This window comes from Hyaena hyaena, unplaced genomic scaffold (genome assembly GCF_003009895.1).
Source record: "Hyaena hyaena isolate Hyena2069 unplaced genomic scaffold, ASM300989v1 scaffold_269, whole genome shotgun sequence".
In the NCBI taxonomy this organism is placed as follows: Eukaryota; Metazoa; Chordata; class Mammalia; order Carnivora; family Hyaenidae; genus Hyaena; species Hyaena hyaena.
Window position 1 is genome coordinate 2,219,850 of NW_024080896.1, and position 22,607 is coordinate 2,242,456.

At 39.2% G+C, this 22,607-nt stretch overlaps 1 protein-coding gene across 4 annotated transcripts in view; it reads right to left on the reverse strand.

Annotated features, from left to right (window-relative positions):
* Nucleotides 1–22,607, reverse strand: part of LOC120240827 (aminopeptidase O (putative)) — a 343,553-nt gene that overhangs the window by 303,976 nt on the left and 16,970 nt on the right. For 3 of the 4 annotated variants that reach the window (XM_039245665.1, XM_039245663.1, XM_039245666.1), the window contains exon 2: nt 2,923–3,851. In XM_039245665.1, the coding sequence (XP_039101596.1) occupies nt 2,923–3,719 (797 nt within the window). In that variant the 5' untranslated portion in view covers nt 3,720–3,851. Of the gene's footprint in view, nt 1–2,922; nt 3,852–18,970; nt 19,004–22,607 lie in introns of those variants that run through there. The other variant, XM_039245664.1, reaches the window with a different exon arrangement.

Here is a 22,607-nt window from a genome sequence, read left to right on the forward strand (position 1 = left end):
TCGGGCTCTATGCTGACAGCTAGCTCAGAGCCTGGAGCCTGCCTCAGATTCTGTGTCTCCCTCTCTCTGACCCTCCCCTGCTCACGTTGTCTCTCTCTCTCTCTCAGAAATGAATAAAAAACAATTAAAAAAAACTTTTTAAAATATAAATTTATTGAAAGCTGATGTAATTATTTTTTAAATATATTGAAATCTTTGTATGTGAAAATGAACATGGTAAAGGTCAAAAGTAAAAAGATAGTTCCCTCTTATGTTTGAAACATGGGTTTTTCTAGGCGCTTTCGGTAACTTTATTCAATTTTCTAAATTATAAAATGAGAATAAAACATTTCTTATCCAGGACTAAGAATTTATGGTAGGTATGCAAATAGTATTCTGCCACTCAAGGATAAAATGTTAGTTGTAATAAATGCAGACTCTATGCCTTGGAGAAAATAAGCTCTACTCAATTATATTTTTCACACAATAGTGAAATTTTATATTTTCACACAATTATATTCATAAACCCTAGTAACCTTGATGATTATTATCTGCACTTAACACTCAGGAAGTTTTTCCGTCTAGCAACCTGGGATCCTTAGGCATTTTAAAGTCCTTAAACTATCCACAGTTAACAATATATATCAAGATTTATTCTTAAGCATGTGGGAGAGTTTAAAAAGATTTAGTGGCCATAAACTACCCCCAAAAAAGACAAAAGGGAGAGGAAACATCTTTTGAGGATTTCTTTTTTAAAATTAAATTTATTATCCTTGTAAGGCTGCATAAATGCCACTTATTTACTAACAAATAATCATAAACTTCCAAGGATACAGTTTAAACTCCTGCTATGATCATGCATTTTATTGAACTATCAGAAAAGGAAATAGTACAAGTAAATTTGCTAGGACAACCTTTACAGGAACAAGATGTGCCCAAGCACCCCTTCAGTTCCTTTACAGAAAGTAGCATTTATCCATAACTCATTCCTACTCAACACCTGACATAGAATGTAATTCACAAATCTAATCTCTTTCTGTGTAGTGAGCACTGAGAAGGAAGCCATGTGTGAGGCCATTAATGAGTATGTTTTCCAATTACCGTTAATAGATTCTTCTTCCCCATTATTCTAATTCAAAAATGAAATATGTAGGAGTATTAAAAACTGATTTCCTAAGTATTCAGAGACCATATGTTGTTAAATCTCACTAAAAACTCTATCCTTAATCATTTCAAAAAATTTTAAAGATACAATTAGAACACCTGTTTCTTTGAGCCTGGGTGGCTCAGTCAGTAAAGCGTCCAGCTCTTGATTTCGCCTCAAGTCATGATCTCAGTTTGTGAGACTGAGCCTTGAGTTGGGCTCTACACTGACAGCATAGAACCTGCTTGGTGTTCTTTCTCTCTCTCCCTCCCTGCTCCTCCTCTGCTGGCTCTCTCCCTGTGTCTCAAAATAAATAAATAAACTTAAAAAAAAAGAAAAAGAACACCTGTTTGTTTCCCAAGAATATCCAATTAAGTTATTTTATACATAAATCAGTATGCTTTTGTACTAGTGTAAGTTTGTACCAACCCTGCAATTTCCCAAAGGCTGCCTCAGACTCCAACAAAAATCAGACAAGAAGAGAACTCATTGTGAGATGGCTGGGAGACCAGAGCAGAGAGGTAAGACTGGAGGCAAGGAACAGAATAATTAGAGTTCCAAATGAAAGTGATGCTTAAAAAAAAAAAAAAAAAAAAAAAAAAAAAAAAATTTTGGGGGGAAGGGAGTTAGGGAAGACATCTAAGCAATTTCAGGAGACCACCACTTCCATCAAGGGAGTCTGATGCTATAAAAGGCGGCACTCAAAACAAGATCATTGAGATCAGCATTACTATCGATGTACAGTACATTAGCACAAAGAAATAGGTAAAATAATGAGGAATCAATAAAGTTTAATTTAAAAATTCTCAAATTCTAAAAACCTCAAACAACTTTGGGAGGAAGGGCAAGAAGAACAGAACAAATGGCTGCCTCAACACGTGCCCTGGAAATCAATGCTTCATCAATTCCTTCTCTCCACACGGAACACCCAGAGGCTCCTGGTATCAAATATGAAGAATGGGCACCAGGGGCGCCTGGGTGGCTTAGTCGGTTAGGCGTCCGACTTTCGCTTAGGTCATGATCTCGCGGTTCGTGGGTTCGAGCCCCGCGTCAGGCTCTGTGCTGACTGCCAGCTCAGAGCCTGGAGCCTGTTTCAGTCTGTGACTCCCTCTCTCTCTGACTCTCCCCTGCTCACACTGTCTCTCTCCTAGAAATAAATAAAAATAAATAAAAAAAAAAAAAGAATGGGCACCAAAGGATCAAGTGTGCAGTCTCCACAGGACTACCACACCCCTCAGAACCATTCCTGTGTTGTGGGGGTTCACGCTATATGACATCTGACAGAGTCCAGAGAGGCACCGCTGCCAAGAGACAGGTATAGTAGGAAAGTCTCCAAGCTGAGCTGGCGTTGTTTGGAAGCACTTTAGCAGGCTTCACACCAACACAACTTGGCGGCAGTTTTTTCCCTTAGGGGGAGGTTCTGAAGGAACTTTGAGAAAGTATTTGCTCAGAGACACATATCACTTCTATCTACAGCACTGAAGTTGCCAGCAGAGATCCCAACAGAGCTAGGCTCTGGGATTTAATCATTAGGCTTGCCTTTCAATCTCCTAACTCAGAAATACAGGGGCTTAATAAAGTAATCTTTTCATCCTGACTTAAGGGAAATAATCCCATTAAGAGTTGAGCATGCCTGGGAATTTACCTGCTTCACCATGGGTCTAGGGATTTAAGGCTAGATGGGTAATGCCACAGAATAAAGAGCATCTTTGCAGAGACTGAGAATGGCCCTGCAAAGGCTCCTCTCCCCGTGTGTAAGATGAATGGGCAGGGGGCTGTGGGGTGCCCAGATAACCTACCTGCCGCTCTGGTCTGAGGTCCATGTTACTGATCGCCCCTGGGGTTTGGTGCTGTACCGTATCCTTATGGCATGAGGAAAGTCAATAGCTGTCTGAGCCCCTGTCTTCCTGATCTGTAAGCTCCAAGTGTCAGTGTCAAACAGGAGTTCCCCACAGCCAGGAGCCTGGCTGCAACGAGCATAATAGTCTAACTGCTCCCTCCAACGATCTGCAGGCAGAGTCACAAGTTCACATACAATCTGATTCCTGAGCTCCTCAGAAACAACTGTGAGCTTGCGAGACCTTGTAAATTTTTCAATACCTGGCACAGCAGCAACATCCACCTCCTCAACCTTTAACACAGATAAATCACAGCAGTCCAACACTAGCAAAAAATCCTCACTCCCAGGATTCCCTGTGTCACAGCAGTACTTTGAGCTAGAAATCCCAGAAGCCTGTTGCTGGTTGTCATGGTTACCATCTTTACCAGAAGTATCTTTTTCACCTTTACCACAGATTGTAAAATCATTATATCTTGTTTTAGAGGAGAAGGTCCTTGTATCAGTCACAGGACTATGGCAGGGTTCAGGCGTCCTAAATCTGCAGGCTTTGTCTGACTCTGATTGGCAGGTTTCCTTGGTGGACCCACTCTGTTTCTTGAATCTGTTTCCAGACTCAAAGAAAAGCACTATGGTGCCCTCGATGATTTGACTTTCAAAATCCACATCTAAATCCAGTACATAGTGCTTCACAAGTATGTGGCTGGTGTTGGCCATGAGAGGCAGGTCATCCCGGGAAGGGTCCAACTTTATGTCCATGGTGCTGATTGTTGTTCCAGAGCTTTGTTAAAATCTCAGAAAGGGCTTCCTATCTGCCTTAATCTTCCAGAATCATAAATGGCCGCTTACCAAAAAAACAGCTGATGTCACAATTATGGTTCTTTCAGTCCCCTGGCAAAGAAGAAAAACACCATTAGACAAAATTCCAAACAAGACCCTAAATGTTCCTACAACCACTGCTTCAGCAAACTGACTCCCTCCTTAAATAATCCCCCAGTGTGGTAGAAGCTCATGGCTAGAAGGCAGAGTAATCTTTCTGACTGACATCAAAGAAAGCTGCATTATGGGTTTCTAAAAATATTTCAATTACCAATGGAATGAAAGGGGCCTCCACAAAGCCTGAAGATTCTTGCTCTTAACTAGAACAGTCCTTGTTTTGGGAAAGAGCAATTGTTATGCAAAAGCATAACTGAGCATCACCGTGCCTCTTGTTTTAAAAGATATTAAATGCATCATTTCTAATTTTGTGCATCAAAGATAAGTGATTGTTTCTCTACGTGATTCTAAGTAACAAATGTGAACGAAGGCTAAATGGCCTCATACGTTTTATTCTTTGAGAGTAATAATTTAATACATAAAATGTAACTCCAGGGATTAATGTACTTTTCACATTAGGCCTGCTCTCATATCAGCACTTCCAGTAAATTACAGGAAAATGAGCCAATTTACCAGGAGTGCATTCTAAGTATTCCTTTGAGATTGTTCACGGAGATTTTTCAAATTTATAGTTAAATACTCAAGGTATATCATTACATCTTAATAGCTGAAAACCCATTAACATTCTGGATAATAGCCTTCTTGTGGCAAACAAAAAGGTCTTCTCATTTGAAAAAAAAATAGTATGCAAATATCTATAAAAGGAAAAAGAGAAATTAAAATGTAGAAACAGATGTTATAATAAAATGCCCAAGTTCTTCATAAAAGTTCTGAATCAAAATGTATTATTTTATAATAGCAATCAAACTAAAAGAAAAATTATTTGAAATTATTTCAATCCCTGTTGTGTACCTAATTTCTTTCAGCATATGCTGTTCCTTTTTATTCTTTTACCAAAAATGAAAAAGGGGGATAGAAATAACAACTTTGACAGAGTAGATATATTTAAAGTAATTTTTTTATTTCTAAATATGAGGAGGTAGTCTTGTATCAACTACGAAACAATATCACTTGCTTGACTTTTCAAGTAAAACTAAACCCTCCCTTTTTATTCTGTTTAACTCCTCCTCACTTCACCTCAGATTTTATCTGCCTATCTGCTAGACTCTTACTTCCTTTCCTTCTAGAATCCCATTCCAAAAATCAAACCTATTGAATTTTCATTTTCTACCTTTTCACAGGCTACCTCCTCAGGAAAAACCTTACCTACCCTAAGCAGGGAGGAAAAAACCTGGCTTCCTGCATCCTTGTCCAGTCTGGTTTCAAGTAGCTCACTTCGGTAGCACATATACCAACCTGGTTTCAAGCTACTTTCCCAGTGGAGACCATACTCCCTTTGCATCCTTGTCCTGTATCCAAAGGGTCTGCTCAACAGTCTGCTCCCTAAAGATGACCTGACCCCACGCCTCCATGCTCTTTGGATTAGGCAGTGTGCCATACCTGGAGTGTTCCAATAGCCACCTGCCAAATTCTATTCTTTCTCCACACCCAGTTCAAGTGCAATCACCTCACAAAATCCTTCCTTACTCTCTATTCTCGAACCCTTCATCAAACTGTATGTGGGAATATACAGTTTAACTTTAAAAGTAATAGGAACTGAGAGAAATCAGGGATGCAAAGAATATTTTGAGATTACTTTATAAAGAAGCTGGCACTCCCCTGGGCTCTAGAAGAATCAATAGGCAAAGGGAGGAAAGCAGAGCGTTTTCTTTTCTGCATGAAAGCAATTGAACTTGTCACGTAAAGAATAATTCATTGTCTAACCCTAAAAGATCCTTTCGCTTACTTGTAAAAATTAATATAATAATTTAAGAATAAACTGTATACTATACAGCAGTTGTCACCACTTTTGTCCCTCGTGGCAGATAACAAGGCGGCCTGAAAGCCCCATCTATCCAAGCCTGTTAACATCACCTTGTCACCCTAACTGGAATCGTTTGCTTCTTTCCATGGATTCTTGAATACACTCCCCATAGCTGCAGTTCTAAATCTTTTCTTCTTTTAACTTTCCAGTTCCATGCCTGCTGACTCATTCTCAGCTGATTGGCCTCCTACTTTACTGAGATGATTTTGAATCTCTGAAACTCCCTCATGGCTCAAGTATCTGTTTTTCTTCACAACTATTGCTTTTTTTTTTTTTTTTTTAATTCAAAGAAAACAATATCCCTTCTCCCCAAAGCTAATTCCTTTCCCCTTGAATCCTAGCTTCTGGGGTCTGAAAGAGCCAAATGAATAGCACTCTTCTTGCCCACCCAAATTCTGAACACAGTGAAATATAAGATGAGGATATGGCAGAGGGATATCAAAATATCACCATTATTACTGATGAAGGCTAAACCGGAGAATATGGCTTAGTGTGGGAGCCAAAGGTACCTGAAAACGGAATCCCAAGTTCAACAGATTTACCCACTGGGTCACAGGAAACAATGGATCAGGTCAAAGCTCCCAGAAAAGGTCTCCTCTCCAGGTAAGAATTAGGGCCTGGAGAAGTAAGGAGAATAGCCCTCCGAGGTCAGGACTGCTGGGCCAAAAGCAAAAGGGAGGGACTCAAAGGAGCAGAACAGGCTCAATTCTTCTTCCCACTCCACCTCACTTAGGGGAGAAGGAGTAAAGTGATCAGGAATGCAAATGCACAGTAATTAAGCACCCTTCAGAAGACAAGAAACATCAGAAAGAAGCTTTCCCTGGAACTTTATCTCCTCCTACTAATTTGGAATCTTGTTGCATTTGACAAAAAATGTTTTTCTCTTGCCAACATTTTCTTCCTCTCCATGTTACCATCCTATTCCCAATGTTTCAAACAGCCCCAGGGGCTGCCATCTTCAAAAACAAACATTGCAATATATCTATATCAAGGCGTTAAGTTGTACACCTTAACCTAATACGTTATATGTATCAATTACATCTCAATTAAACTGGAAAAAAAATAAAACCAAACAAAAACATTTGACCCTGCTGCTGCCTATGTTAAATAGTTTTTATTTCTTTGCATTCTGGAGCTGACAGATTCCTTAGGGCTCACTTAGTGCAACTCTCTAGTTCTACAAATCATGACAATGAGGCCCAGAGAGGTAAAGCAATGTGTCAAGGTCACTCATTTCTGATGCTTTTCTCCTTGCCAATTCTTTCCCTTGGAATTCTCATCCTCCAGCTCTTGTGGCCATTTCCTTTATATTGTCCAAGACATAAATCAAATGTCACTTCCTAAGACTGTCTTCTATATTCCCATGCTCCCTTTCCTATCCTCTTCAAGTCATATGGACTAGATTCAATCATAATGTAATAGCTTTGTGGGGAAAAGGAGAATTTTTTGGCTAGCCCCAGAAGATTCAGAAGATCATGGTTACCTCTGCATGGTTTCCAACCTAAGTTGTATACAATATGTAAGTCTGTTAAACTCGTTGCTTATTACACCTATTTCCTCCTTGCCTTGGATTCTTAGATGACCTGAATTTCCTTTCTCGACAAGTACATAACTCTCACTGACGTCAATCAGGGTCACAGCCCCAAGTTTAGGGAAGAATTGAACTAACTGTGGTTGCAAACACATGTACATGGCCACCTTGTAAGGCCTCTCTCAGCAAATAGTAACCATATTTCTAAGCAGTCTGTTGACTTCAGCACATTTTGCTATTATTGTGCTCCAATTTAAAATGCCAGGCTGTCTCACTGAAGCATTTTTCCATTCTCTGTCATAAGCCATAACATAGAAAATTCCCCCCTTTATCAAACCCAATGGTTAGTTTCCAGTGGCTAACCACTGCTGCCTCTAAAATAAGTGTACTGCGTAGTGTGTATTTTAAATGCTTAAATGATTGTCTCAGCAACACCATTAAAGGCTTCAAAAGGATTAACGTACAGCAATATTTTTCTTGAGAAAGGCAGGAGGAGGGGGCAAAAGAGAAGATCAAATACCAAACAGAGTTATGGCACACTGAAGAAACTGCCCTGCCACTTTCACTCACCCAACCAGAAATGCACACACCTACAAATGTGTAAAATAACCTCTCTAGAGCCATTCCAGATACCTCTAAAGAAAATAATTTCACTCTCCTTTCAAGTTACAAAGCCACATGTATCATTCTTATGACCCTTCCCTTATCCTCTACCTTCCATGGTCTATAGACAACTAGGAGTTCCTGATTCATCTTTGTGTGCATGACCACGTTGAGTAGAACATCCTAGACACAGTAGATTCTCAGCAAATATCTGTGGAATTGACATCTGAGAACATCTGTAATTTAAAAGTCTGGTTATCTACAGAGCAGGGATTCTGGCTTGCATAGGTTCTAGTAGAAAGTTATAGCTTAACAAACACCTTCCTCCAAATGACTCTCAATTTTTCTTCTCATGATATACCTATCCCTCTTTATGCCACATCTCTTTTCTTGTAAGCAACTCAAGGGAAAAGGAGAAATTTACTACATACTACTGAGCACACTGAGTATTTCCAAAATATTTCATTCTACAGACTACTTGTTCAGAGGAAGATAGCTTCCTGCTATTCCAAGTGTATTCCTTCTGTAAAATACAGTGATTGCTCTTGATGACAGCCAGTTTGCTTGAAGTATACTGTTTCTGGGCACAGTTCCTCAGACACTCAAATGCATATAATCATAGGAACATAGCTTATTGCTGTGAAATTCAATAAAATAATTTCAGAATTAGAAGGAATCTTAGAAGTACAAATGTATTATTTTGTATTTAGAAATGTCACACTGACATATTACTCTGTATGTAACTTATTTCTTTCACTCAGTGGTTTTGAAATACAGCCATGTAGATGCACATAAATCTGGCTCATTTCTTGTAACTGCTGCTTAGTGTTCCTATACAAATATTCTCAATTTATCTACACATTTCCCTACTGATACTTAAATCCTTTTAAATTTGTCATTATTACACACCATGCTACAATGAACATCCTTATATATGTCTCCTAGTACAAGTGTTCCCTGGGTGAAACACCTAGAAATTTCATTTGGCCTCAGATTAGTAATGCCACACCTGCTTTCTTTTGGTCTTTTTTTTTTCTTGATACATCTTTTCTGTCCCTTTATTTTTTTAATTTTTTTTTAATGTTTTATTTATTTCTAGGAGAGAGAGAAAGACAGTGTGAGCAGGGGAGGGTCAGAGAGAGAGGGAGTCACAGACTGAAACAGGCTCCAGGTTCTGAGCTGGCAGTCAGCACAGAGCCCGACGCGNTTCTCAATACAAACTGTTCTCAGAAATATAGTTTTAGAGTTAATCGTATCAAATGGTATTGTCATAACCATAGCATAGATGAGACTTACTGTCTTCTTCTTTTTTTTTTTTTAATAGTTTATTTATTTCTAGGAGAGAGAGAGAGACAGCGTGAGCAGGGGAGGGTCAGATAGAGAGGGAGTCTGAAACAGGCTCCAGGCTCCGAGCTGGCAGTCAGCACAGAGCCCGACGCGGGGCTCGAACCCACAAACCGGGAGATCATGACCTAAGCGAAAGTCGGACGCTTAACCGACTAAGCCACCCAGGCGCCCCTCTGTCCCTTTATTTTTATCATTAATTATTTTGGCTTGTTTTGCCTTGGATATCCTTTTAAAGCAATAGTTGGCTATATTTAAAAAATATAATTATCATTTTTAATAACTGAGGTTAATTTACTTACATTTATCATGATTACTGCCATAACGGCACCGATCTCATCTCAGCCAATTTATTTTGTGTTTTCTATTTACCATGATTTTGTTTGCTACTTACCTTTTATTTTTCTGCTTTTTGCTGCATTTTTCTGAAATGTTTTTCCCTTTCCTGTTTCATAAGTTATACAATCTATCTTTTTTTTTATTTTTGAGACAGAGAGAGACAGAGCACAAGCAGGGGAGGGGCAGAGACAGAGGGAGACACAGAATCTGAAACAGGCTCCAGGCTCTGAGCTGTCAGCACAGAACCCGATGAGGGGCTCAAACCCATGAACAGCAAGATCATAACCTGAGCTGAAGTCAGACACTTAACCGACTGAGCCACACAGGCGCCCCTACAATCTACTTCTTTAACATGCCTACTTTACCTACTTAAACTTAATCTCTAGTATTCTTCTAAATAATAAAAAGACCCTAGAAAGTTTTATCCTCAGTCTCTCCTCTTCCCAAGTCTCTATCAGCTTTCACATTATTGTTGCTAATGTCTTAATATCACATTGTGGGTTTTTTTTTAAGTTTATTTATTTTGAGAGAGAGAAAGAGAGCTTGCACATGCACACATGTGAGAGTGGGGGGGAAGCAAAGGGAGAGGGAGAAGGGGAAAGAAAATATCAAGCAGCCTCTGCATTGTGAGTGAGTGTAGAGCCCGACATTGAGTTCGAACCCACGAACCACAAGATCATGACTTAAGCTTAAGTCAAGAGGCAGACACTTAACCAAATGAGCCACCCAGGTGAACCAATATCACATCTTTAACAACCCTCATCCAACTTTCAAAAAAAAAAGTTAATACTTACTTGTATTTGCTTACTAGCTTCCTTACTCATGACTGATTCACACATTCCATTTGCCTTATCAGGGTTCAATTTTGTCCCAGTTACTACTGCTACCTAACAAATTAATCCAAGACTTTGTGGCTTCAAAAAGCAACCATCTGATTCTGTTCTGTGGGTCAGGGATTTGGGTAGCATTCAATGGGTAGCACTTTCTGCATCTTATGAATATGACTATGACACTCAGTGGTGAGAGGACGGCTCATCTGGGGGTTCTGATGATCAGGAGTAGCCATACAAAGCCTGTCTTATATAGAGGTCTCAGAAGAGTTGGACAACTTACATGGCAACTGGTGGACCTAAGAGCAAGTGTCCCAAAGGACCAGTTGGAAGCTGAATGACCTTTTCTTACCTAGCCTCAAAAGTCAATGTGGTATCACTCCCACTACATCCTATTGGTTTCAAAACAGTTGTATAGCTAAGCTAGTCCAGATTCAAGGAGAGTGAACTCAACTTCACATCTTGATGGGAGAGTGGCTAGGTCACACTGCAGAGTGGCCTAGTAGATACTGTTATGGCCATTTTGGGAAAATACACTCTGCCACAATTTCCTTTTTACTTAAGTATATCTTTGGTAATTCTTCCAGGACTCCATGAATAGTAAACTCTTTCAACATCTGTATGTTTGAAAATGTCATTATTATATCCTCACTATTGAATGATAACTTAATTAAGTGTAGATTTTAGGCTGATAGTTATTTTCACTTAGCACTCTGAACATATTACTCTACTATATTCTACATCTCTTTTTCCTGATAAGTAGTTTGATATTAATATGCATTTCTTGATATGTATCTGTTTTTTCTCCCTAGTAGCTTTTATACTTTTTCATTACCTTTGATGTTCTATTATCTCACTTGATGTATCTAAATGTGGATTTGTTTTATATGGCTTGCTCAAGATTCAGTGTGCTCCTTTAGTCTGAGGAGTTCCTTCCATGTACAACCCCAAGTAGACAGAAAATTTCCTTGCCTCTCTATTGAGACAGTGTAATGGAATTTTCTTTCTCCATTTGCCCCTTCATGGCTTCTGGCTTTATACAGGTAGCTCAGTTTCAGTTCTCCACAGGTACTAGGTCTATGGCCAGGCACCTCTTCCTTGGTAAATATCAGGACCCAACTCTCTACCTACTAAGCCTACATTTTGCCTCTCCATTTTGGTTAACTAGGATAACTCTTTCTTAGTTGAGAATCTGTGTGTGTGTGTGTGTGTGTGTGTATGTGTGTATATATTGTTATACTTTATCTAGCACTTCTAAATACTTGGTAAGTTTTTTGTTTGTTTGTTTTTAAGTAGGCTCCACACCCAGCATGAAGCTCAACATGGAGCTTGAACTCATGACCCTGAGATCAAGACCTAAGCTGACATAGAGATGACTCTCTTAACCAACTAAGCCACTCAGACGCCCCTAACATTTCTAAATACTTGAAGGGGGGGTATATTTCTTTATAATTCAGTTAACCATACTGACCAGAAGCCCATGACCTCCACTTTACCAATTAAATGGTCCACACCCAAAAGTCCCCTGGTTTAAGAAGTTTTCATGCAGGACATGCTATGCTGTATAACTCTGTAGGCACCATAGCTACAGATTCCCTTTCACCATCACAGAGGCCTAAAGAGAGGATTAAAGACCGAGAGGATAAGAATATGTGCAAAGAGGGGTACCTGGGTGGCTTAGTCGGTTAAGTGTCCAACTTTCGCTTAGGTCATGATCTCGTGGTTCATGGGTTCAAGCCCCGCGTCAGGCTCTGTGCTGACTGCCAGCTCAGAGCCTGGAGCCTGTTTCAGTCTGTGACTCCCTCTCTCTCTGACCCTCCCCCGCTCACGCTGTCTCTCTCTCTCCTAGAAATAAATAAAACATTAAAAAAAATTTTTAAAAAAAGATGTGCAAAGAAAGAAGCCAAGATGCAAAAAAAGTTGGACCATATTGCTCATTCATTCAATAAATATGTGGAATACTCTTCTATTCTCTTTATTAACTCTCTCTCCCTCCCAACCATGTCAAGGAAAACTTTCCAGACCTCACTGATTAAGTCAATTTCCCTATTATTAGATCTATTAATAATAGGGATCTAATAAACCTATTATTATTAGGTTTACATGGCACTGTAAACCTCTTCATAGCACAATAGTTTTCATTTTACCTTTGTTGTTTGATTGTTTAATTAATATTGTTCTTCCTCTTAAATGAAAGAGAGTACCACCTCTGGTAATAGTGGGAGTAGCTTATATCAGATCAATCCTCTTATTGACAGCACTCATAAACTCTAGACAACAACAAAAATCTGAAGGTATATGAGAATGAACAAAAAACTGATAGAAACTGTAGGGAGTTAACACTTGGGAGAAGGAAATGGCACTGAGTTTCCTGGGTTATTGCTTTTCATCTGAGGGCAGGCCCTAGTTGGCACTATGCTATTAAAATTCAGACCGAAACCTGCAACCTTACTGGCTAAAAAATCAGAAAATGAAGTTCAGGACTGACTCAGACTTGGAAAGTAAAGAAGGAAACTTCAGAAAAGGTATGAGGCCCACATTCTGCATATATACTGCCTAATTTTCTAATGAACCCCTGAACCATGCATATTAGAGGCAGACCAAGTATGGCTAAATGAACTGAAGACTTCTGCTGCTGCCGAATTCAGGGAAAGCAAAATTGAAAGTTTAAGTTCAGCCAAGTTAATTGCTTCCTAATACAAAGCATTAATACTCTTCAGAGGAACATAAATCCAGTTTCTATTAAAGTATCAATCACAATGTCCAAGATAAAATCCAAAATTATTAGACATAAAAAGAAACAAGAAACTATGATCCACACTTAGAAAGCAATCCAATGGAAACTGACATGAGTGACCCAAATATTAGAAGTAGCAAACAAGGACTTTAAAGCAGTTATTAGTATTATCACTAAGGACACAAATACTATAATGAATAAACTAAGGAAAACTCAGCAGAGAAAAAGAAATTTCTAAAAAAAAAAAAAAAGGAAATTCTAAGAACTGAAAAATACTATATCTGAAATAAAAAATCCACTGAAGTTTAATAGCAGACTAGAAATTATAGAAGAGTAAGTAATCTTGAAAATATTTATATAGCAATTATACAATCTGAAGACCAGGGAGAAAAAATATGAATCAATGAACAGAGTCCCATTACTTTGGGTCAAAGATTTAACATATATAGAATTGAAGCCCAAGAAGAACAAGTGAATAAGAATGCTGCAGCAAAGAATATATTAAAGAATAATGATCAGTGAGAACAACGAGCACCTGGATTATGGTTCCTAAATACCATTTTCCAGTGAAAGGAACCAGGCCTCCTTGAGAAAGGGTTGATTCTAGGACTAGTGCAGGAAAAATAGAAGATGAGCCTAGAGCATCACATAGGCCCCAAAAGAAAGGGAGAAAAAAAAAAAAAGGCAGCAGGTGGGGGGAATGGGCATCTCAAAAGGACACAGGAACTAACTGCAGGAGCTTCCAATGGCCAAAGTACAACAATCTGAGCAGGAAAATGAACAATGATAGTATTGGATTAGAACCCCAAGAATAAAATAAACACCAATAACTCTACTCTGATAAAACAAATGATTGATAAATGGGGAAGGAGGGAACATCTTCCTTAAATAATTCCAAATAGATACTACCTCTTCCAAAAGGCAGGGGTAGAGTTTAATTTCCTTCCCCTTGAGTATGAGCCCCACTTAGTGACTCGCTTCCAAAGAACATAGAATGGGGGGCACCTGGGTGTCTCAGTCAGTTAAGTGTCCAACTACAGCTCAGGTCATGATCTCATGGTTCGTGGGTTCGAGCCCCATGTCGGGCTCTGTGCTGACAGCTCGGAGCCCAGTGCCTGCTTTGGATTCTGTATCTCCCTCTCTCTCTGCCCCTCCCCACCCCAAGCTCTGTCTCTCTCTGTCTCAAAAACAAATAAATATTTAAAAAAAAAGTTTTCAAAGAGCAGAGAATGGAAAAGAAAAAATACCAAGTTTAGAGTAGAGAAATGTAGCAGACATAAACTTAACCACATTATCAAGGTTGGTATCACCAATGATAAATCATACTGGTATCATTATCCTTTCCTATGATTCAATCATTAAGCCAGGTGCCTTACCTCTGTAGTATTCTTCTCCAAATCCATAACCTCAGTTTAAGTGTTACAAACCCACATTGAAGGACATTATAAAAAATATTTGTCCAGTATTCTTCAAAAATGTCAATGCAATGAAAAGCGAGTAAAATCTGAAAAACTATTACAGATTGAAGGAGGCTTGGAGTATAATGATAAAATGTAATGTGTTATCCTAGGATTGGATTCTAAAACAGGAAAAGAAAAAAAAAAGGACACTAGTGGGAAAAATTGTAGTTATTAGTGGCATTGTGCCAATTTACTTTTAGAATTTAACAAATATACCAAGATTATGTAAGATATTAACATTATGACTCTGGGTGTTGTAGGGAAACCAATTTGACAATAAATCATATTTAAAAAACAAAATAAAGTAAAGAAAATATAATTAAATTAAATTAAATTAAAAATATATTAACATTACAGGAAGCTGGGTAATACATATACGGGAACTCTATACCATCTTTGCAAGGCTTCTGGTAAATCTAAAAGTATTGCAAAAGGAACCATTTATTTTTAGAATAGTTAAAATTTTCCAGATTTGGTGAGAGATATAAATCTAAAGATTCAAGAATCTGAGAACAAACTCAAGCAAGTTAAATGCAAAGGAAACCACACCTAGGTGTGACACAAACTGCTAAAAACCAAAACTAAGGAAAAAAGTCTTGAAAGTAGCCAGAACAAAATGATACTACATGTAGCAGGAAAAGGACACAAATGACAGCTGGCCTCTCATCAGAATAATACTTCTCATCAGAAATCACGGTGACTCAGAAAACAATAGGATGATATCTTATAAGTGTTAAATGAATTTGGGGAAGCACATTTGCTTCAAATATATTAGTCCTAAAATATTATTTATAAGAACAATTTGCTAGGAAGTTCTTGTTTTTGTACTTGGCATAATGACAGCCCATTTCTGCTTAAATTATCCAAACTTCCAAATGAACGGGAACTGAATCAATTTCTACTTTATCCATAATGGGTATTTCCTCTTATTTACTTTTAAATTTTTAATTCTTTGGGGGTGCCTGGGTGGCTCAGTCAGTTAAGCATCCAATTCCAGCCTAGATCATGATCTTGCCTTCCTTGAGTTCAAGCTCCACATCAGGCTCTGTGCTGACAGCTCTGAGCCTGTTTCAGAGCCTGTTACAGATTCTGTGTCTCCCTCTCTCTCTGCCCCTCCCTTGCTCATGCCCTGTCTCTATCTCTCAAAAATAAATAAACATTAAAAAAAATTTTTAATTTTTAATGCTTTGTATTTCAAAACAAATACAAGCTCTAAAAGATTAACCCTCTCTCCAATATATCTGGCTCTTTCCTTCCTCGGTAGAAATTTTCATGAATCATGGACAAATTGACATAGCATGGAGCAGGTTTTCTACCCAAAAGTTTGAGTGGCTATAAAAGTGCCTCGCCCCTCAGAACTTTTCTTTCAGCTGCTCATTTTCATACCTTGCCAATTTGATAGCAATGGTTCACTGGTGCCTTAAACAGTTAATAAACTTTCAAAGTTGAAGTTATTTTTAAACAGCAGAAACAAGCCAATCAGATAATCACCGTTATCTCTGGTACACTTTTGATCTTTGAGTTTAGGATATGCCAATATGCCTTCAGTCACTTTATTTGGTTTCTAGCATTTTAACATTAAGCTTTCCCCTTTTGTTCATTTATTTTTCTTCTACTTTGAGTAAAAAGGCAGCGTTAAAACAACATTAAGCTATATGTTTTAACTGAACAAGTACCAGGATATTCAGAGTTTAAATTCCCCCTGGAACCCTAATTCTAACAGCCTGCACCGCAACCCCCCTCTGCCCCGCCTGCCATATAAATATATGCTACAATAGGGTCTTTCATTGCACAACTCATACCTGCGAGGCAATGTCATTTATCACTGAGTAAATAATGCAAGATAACATACTGAAAAGGGGATTTTGCTTTACTCTCTCAACTAAAAATAAAAATATGTAGCACTTTGAAGGAGTACCATGCGGTATGATATTAACTTAAATACCAATCTTTAAGCCAAACTGTAAATAAGATAAACTATGGTCTCTGGTCTCAAGGTTTAAGTAGTCTCTCTTTTCTTTAAATTTACTGCTTTCATGAAGCATATAAGGGTGACTGCATATAATTTGTGATCATGCAATGAAAGAGCTATTGTGATATGTATAAGTGGGGAAAAAACACAACAACAAGAGTCAATGTTGTTGTGGGAATTATAGAAAGTGCCTGTGATGAAGATCAGCGCAGCGAGGCCAAGTCAGAACAAGAGTCAAAGGCCTTTTCCCGGATAAAGAAAGCAAATCACTGTCAGCCGCTGCTTGATTTATATATTATAACCAGTCAGGGGTGGGGAGGGGAGAGGGAGAGAGAGGTCTAATATGTGAAAAACAAAAACAAAAACTGATTTTACTCACATCAGTATACGACTACCCTGAATTATGCTTGAACATGATGTGATATGATGGAATTCGGCTTCCCTGATGGCAGCTTGTGTTTATTCTGGCTATTCTGATCCCATCTCAGCATCCAGATGCCATTCCTCTCTGGTGCCTAATGTGTTTATGCTCACATTATCAGCAGGCATTGGGTTGCAGAGATCAGATTGGAAGTGATTTCACTCTATTTTCAAAGAGAAAAGAATTTATCCCTTTGATTGCTACTTGCTTGCAAAGTAGAACTTGTTCCAGTTTTCTAAAGAGTGCCACTTAAACTAAATTATAGCAGAGTGATAGCAAAAGGATTCCTGGGAGAACCCATTACAGTCACAGAAAATAGAAATTTCACTTTTCTATCCCTTTTTCAAGAAGTCATACCGACCAGCAAAGGCACTGGAAAGGTTCTCTACCTGCTGAACTGCAACATCTCATTCCTCCTTATGAGATGTGTCTTCACCAACACTGATTTGTTTCCTGGCACTAACAACAATTAAAGGCTTCATATACACATCTAAACTTTAAAATTAGAAAACAACTTTTCTGTGTCAAAACTGTTAGACATGTCCATAGAGCACAAGGAAGAACACATCAATCATAGCGTGGCCTGTTTCAGGTACAGCTCTCCAGACAAGCTCACTTTGTCCTCACAGAACCCCTTTATCCTTCCCTCTTCCCTTGCTCTTTGCTGCCTTGCCGACAGCCCAAGACCTACTGACATATACTGACAACTCTCCATTACCCAGGGCCAAAGACCAGGATTTGTCAGTTTTTGGTTTTTTTTAAAGTGCCTTTATGAAAAACTTAGAACTAGCAAAAGGCAATGAAAACATGTTAGAGACAATTTATCTAGAAGAAGAAATAATTGATGCGTATTGAGTGCTTACTATACATCTGATACTCTCCTAATCCCTCGCAATCTTTTTTATTCTTACTATCCCCTTTTACAGATGAGGAAATGATGTGGGGAGAAGCTAAGTGTCCAAGATTACCAAGATTTAAACTCAAGTAGTAGGACTCTTGGCCTCTACTGCAGGGCAATCCTATAGAGTAACCACGCCACGCCACTGTGTGTTAATGTCACGGGGAAAACCAAATATAAGCCCATCACAGACAACAGCAAAGGTGAGGGGAAAACCAAGAGCTGGGTGCACAGCTGTGAAGGGAGCAGAATTAGGTCAGGGAAGGGAGGGGTGGGCACAAACAGACACTACATCTCTGCCCAACTCTTGTCCCATTCTAATACTTTTTTTTTTAAGTTTTTGTTTTGTTTTGTTTTTGAGAGAGAGAGAGAACACAAGCAGGGGAAGAACAGAGAGAAAGGGAGAGAGAGAGAATCCCAAGCAGGCTTCGTGCTATCAGCACAGAGCCTGATGTGAAGCTCGAGTCCACGAACCATGAGATCATGACCTGAGCCAAAATCAAGAGTCAGACACTTAACCAACTGAGCCACCCAGGTGCCCCCCATTCTAATACTTAAAAGAATAGAGAACTCCATAAAAATGAGAAGTTAGTTAACAGAGGATTTTGACAGGAAGGGGGTTCTGAGGTGCATTTCAATTAGAATGTTTAGAGTACCTAAAACATACTTGTATTGTTTCATACTTTTAATGAATAATAATTGTGTTTCTAAATATCAGATATAAGTTTAATTAAATAATTTTATGTTACGTCCATTTTCTATATTTTTATTCTTCTTTTAACCATGATAGGGATTATATGACACACACACACCCATCTCCCCAGTCACTCAGTACTCATATTTTCTAAGCAGTGAGTGGAGTACACAGCTGAATTTCCCAGGCTGGACCCCTGCTGTTTAGAGCCATTTCACCAATGCTCTCACCAGGGCTTCTGAGTCCCTGCTCACTGAACTCAAACCACATCAATGTTTCACCCTTATAATGCCCGGCCATGCATTTTTTGGTTTTGAAGCCACAGAGAAGTGCAAGTTCCCATCCATTTCTCTTGCCAACCACCCTCAGTTTGCCACCTACCAGCAGGTACTGGGTTATGGCTCCATTCCTCTTCAGGCAGCACCCGTTCCCACAGCCCAGGCTCACTTCTCCATGACCTCTGCGACCACCCCCTTCCTTCTCACATCTGTTCTCCCACCTCCCAGGTGATAGGAGCCTTTATAGCTGCTCAGGTTCTCCTACAGCAAACAAACAAAAAACCAAACAAACAAAAAACTGCAAAAATCCAGTAACAGCAAAATGTGTTTTTCCTCTTCTATTTTATGATCACACATTTCTTACAATTGCTGAAATCTGGTATCTGACCACACCACTTCACTAAGAGTTTATTTTTAAACACTCACAGGGACTTTCTTCTTGCCAAATCTAGCTTGACCTCAGTCCTTTTCCTGGACTCTCTGTGGCATCTGTCACTACTAATCTCCCATCACCTCCAATGATTCCTAGGAGGCTGTACTGTCTATACCACCTCTTACATCTTTGCCCCCAGACATTGGATGTCCCCAAGGCTCACAGTCCTGGGCCCTCTTCTCATTCTGGAATCTGTCTTTTGCTCACATCTCTGGTACTCAACTAATCTCCCTATGGAAAGGACTTAGCTCCTTACCTCCAGCTCTGACTCTAAGTCCCTGTCATTTATCTTCAACAATGCTTCTGAAACTACCTGTGGTGAAGGGCTAGTTATTTTTTCCTGTCACAGGTCAACACTTTTTAAAACATAATAAGAACAAATCACAAAAAGAAGGAAAAAACCTACAAAACACAAGTCCTGATTATTTTATCATCAGACTTAACATAAGCACAACCACAATAAACCATAACATGGGAAAGAAGAAAACAATTACGATAATAGTTTTTTTTCAATGTTTATTTATTGAGAGAGAGAACAAGAGGGAGAAGGGCAGAGAGAGAGGAAGAGAGAGAAACCCAAGCAGGCTCCGTGCTGATGTGTGGCTCAATCTCAAGACCATGAAATCATGACCTGAGCTGAAGTCAAGAGTGTGGACACTCAACTGACTGAGCCACCCAGGCACCCACTATAATAGTTTTTAAATGATTATTCTCTATTCGAGCACTGGCTGGCAGACTACTCCTCAAGGAGCACCGCTTCAGAGGCCTGCAGGGCATGCACTGGGCCGCTCCCAGTGCCGAACACAACCCAACTTCCACACTTCTGTCCACTGGTGACCCAGCATCACCTTCCCCTGGGTCTAAAAGTTCTTCCTCATCTTGATTCTTCCCTCTTTTATAACTCTACCCAATCAATTATTGACCTTTAAATTCGATTCTTTCAAATTCTTTCTTTTATCCAGCTCTTCTCCACATTGCCTGCAACAACTCTAATCCATACACTAAGGCCACATACTTGAACCATTATATAACAAACCTCTAAATGAGTCTCCCTGGGTGGTGAGAAGGCATTTGTGTTATTTACAAATATTTCCAGTTCTTCTTCCTCAATCCCTAATCCTCATGCATAGAAGGACTGCACTTTCTGGAAGCCTGTGTCTGTCATTTGACTAGTTCTAGCCAATAAGTTATAAATGGAAGCTTGAGTGTTACTTCCAGGCCTAATATTTAATTGTTAGTACATGACCTTCCAGAGTGCTCTCTTCTCTACGGGCAAACAAAATATGAGATGGTGGCTAGGTGGCTATTCTGTCAGCCTGGGCACCTCTGAAGGATTCTAAGTAGAGCTCCCATTGAGCTGTGACAGACATGCAGCATTAGCAGGAAACATACCTTTACCTTTTTAAAACCACAAATATTTTAGAGTTATTTGTTACTATGCTAACAACCTATTCTGACTTATAAACTCTATACTAAGCCTCTCCTCTCTCCAAAACCATACTTACCACAACTGATTCCTGAAGCATGAATTTAATGTCCCGTCTCTACTTAAAAAAAAAAAAAAGGCACCTCAACTGAATTTCTATTAAAGAAAAATGCAAACTCCTTGGCATTCAAAACTCTTACCAACCTATTTTTTCAGTCTTATCCTACCAGACTAACCTCTCATTTCCTGAACTGTCAGCCTCCCTTCCAGCCACCCACCAACCCCTGCCCCCAAAAAGAAACACTTCCCTCTCTCTTCTCTTTAAAGTAAAAATCAATTCTATCCACTCAAACTTCCCCCACATCTCTACCAACAGCTAACACTGAATACTTGCTAAGTGCTAGGCTTTGTTCGAAGCACTTGTCATGTATTAACTCATTTATTCCTCAAGTAACTCTATGAGATGAGTACTATTATTATTAAACTCATTTTACAGATGAGGAAACTAAAACACAGGGATTAAGTAACTTGCTCAAAACCACACAGTGAATAAATGACGAAGCTAGATCAACCTGGCAGCCCGTCCTCCTAACCACTGCCCTCTACTGCTTCTGGGACACTTGGTCTGAACTTCCATGACACTCTGGAGAGCTTTCCAGCACATAATTTTGTGCCCTCCATGACCAGTCACTATTTGATGTATGCAGGCTTTCTCTACTGAACTAGACTGTAAGTTCCTCAAGAGCAGGGAGCCACGTTACCATGTTTTGTATCACTCAATAAGAAAACATTGCTGAAACAGTCCCTTCTGTGATCAGCACAGGTCTACTGGACAGGAGATCTGTTAATCATGGTTTTCATTTTCTGTATTTAATGATGCTTTGACATCTTTGGGGTCCTGCTGACCCCAGACAGACAAGCTCTTTCAGGGCTAGCTGATATGTAAATCAACCAAGCCAGAGTTCACTTCCCAACCACCTCCTTAACTTTTTTTTTTTTTTTTAATTTTCTTTTTCTTAATATAATTTATTGTCAAGTTAGGTAACATACATTGTATACAGTGTGCTCTTGGTTTTGGGGGTAGATTCCTGTGATTCATCACTTATATACAACACCCAGTGTTCATCCCAACAAGTGCCCTCCTCATTAGTGCCCATCACCCATTTTCCCCTCTCCCCCAGACCCCTTTCAACCCTGTTTGTTCTCTGTATTTAAAGGTCTCTTATGAGTTTGCCTCCCTCTCTTTTTGAAGCTATTTTTTCCCCTTCCCTTCTCCCATGGTCTTCTGTTCAGTTTCTCAAGTTCTACATGATGAGTGAAAACAGGGTATCTTTCTCTGACTGACTTATTTCACTTAGCATAACACTCTCCAGTTCTATCCACATTGTTGCAAATGGCGGGATTTCATTCTTTCTCATTGCCAAGTAATATTTATATATAAACCACATCTTTTTTTATCCATTCATGGGCTCTTTTCATGATTTGGCTATTGTTGAAAGCACTGCTATAAACACTGGGGTACAAGTGCCCCTATGAGTCAGCACTCTTGTATCCTTTGGATAAATTCCTAATAGTGTAATTGCTGGATGGTAAGGTAGTTCTATTTTTAATTTTTTGAGGAGTCCCCACACTGTTTTCCAGAGTGGCTGCATGAGTTTGCATTCCCACCAATAGTGCAAGAGGGTTCCCGTTTCTCCACATCCTAGTCAGCATCTGCAGTTTCCTGAGTTGTTAATTTTAGTCACACTGACCAGTGTGAAGTGGTATCTCAATGTGGTTTTGACTTGTATTTCCCTGATACTGAATGATGTTGAGCATCTTTTCATGTGACTGTTGGCCATCTGGAAGTCTTTTTTGGAAAAGTGTCTATCCATGTCTCCT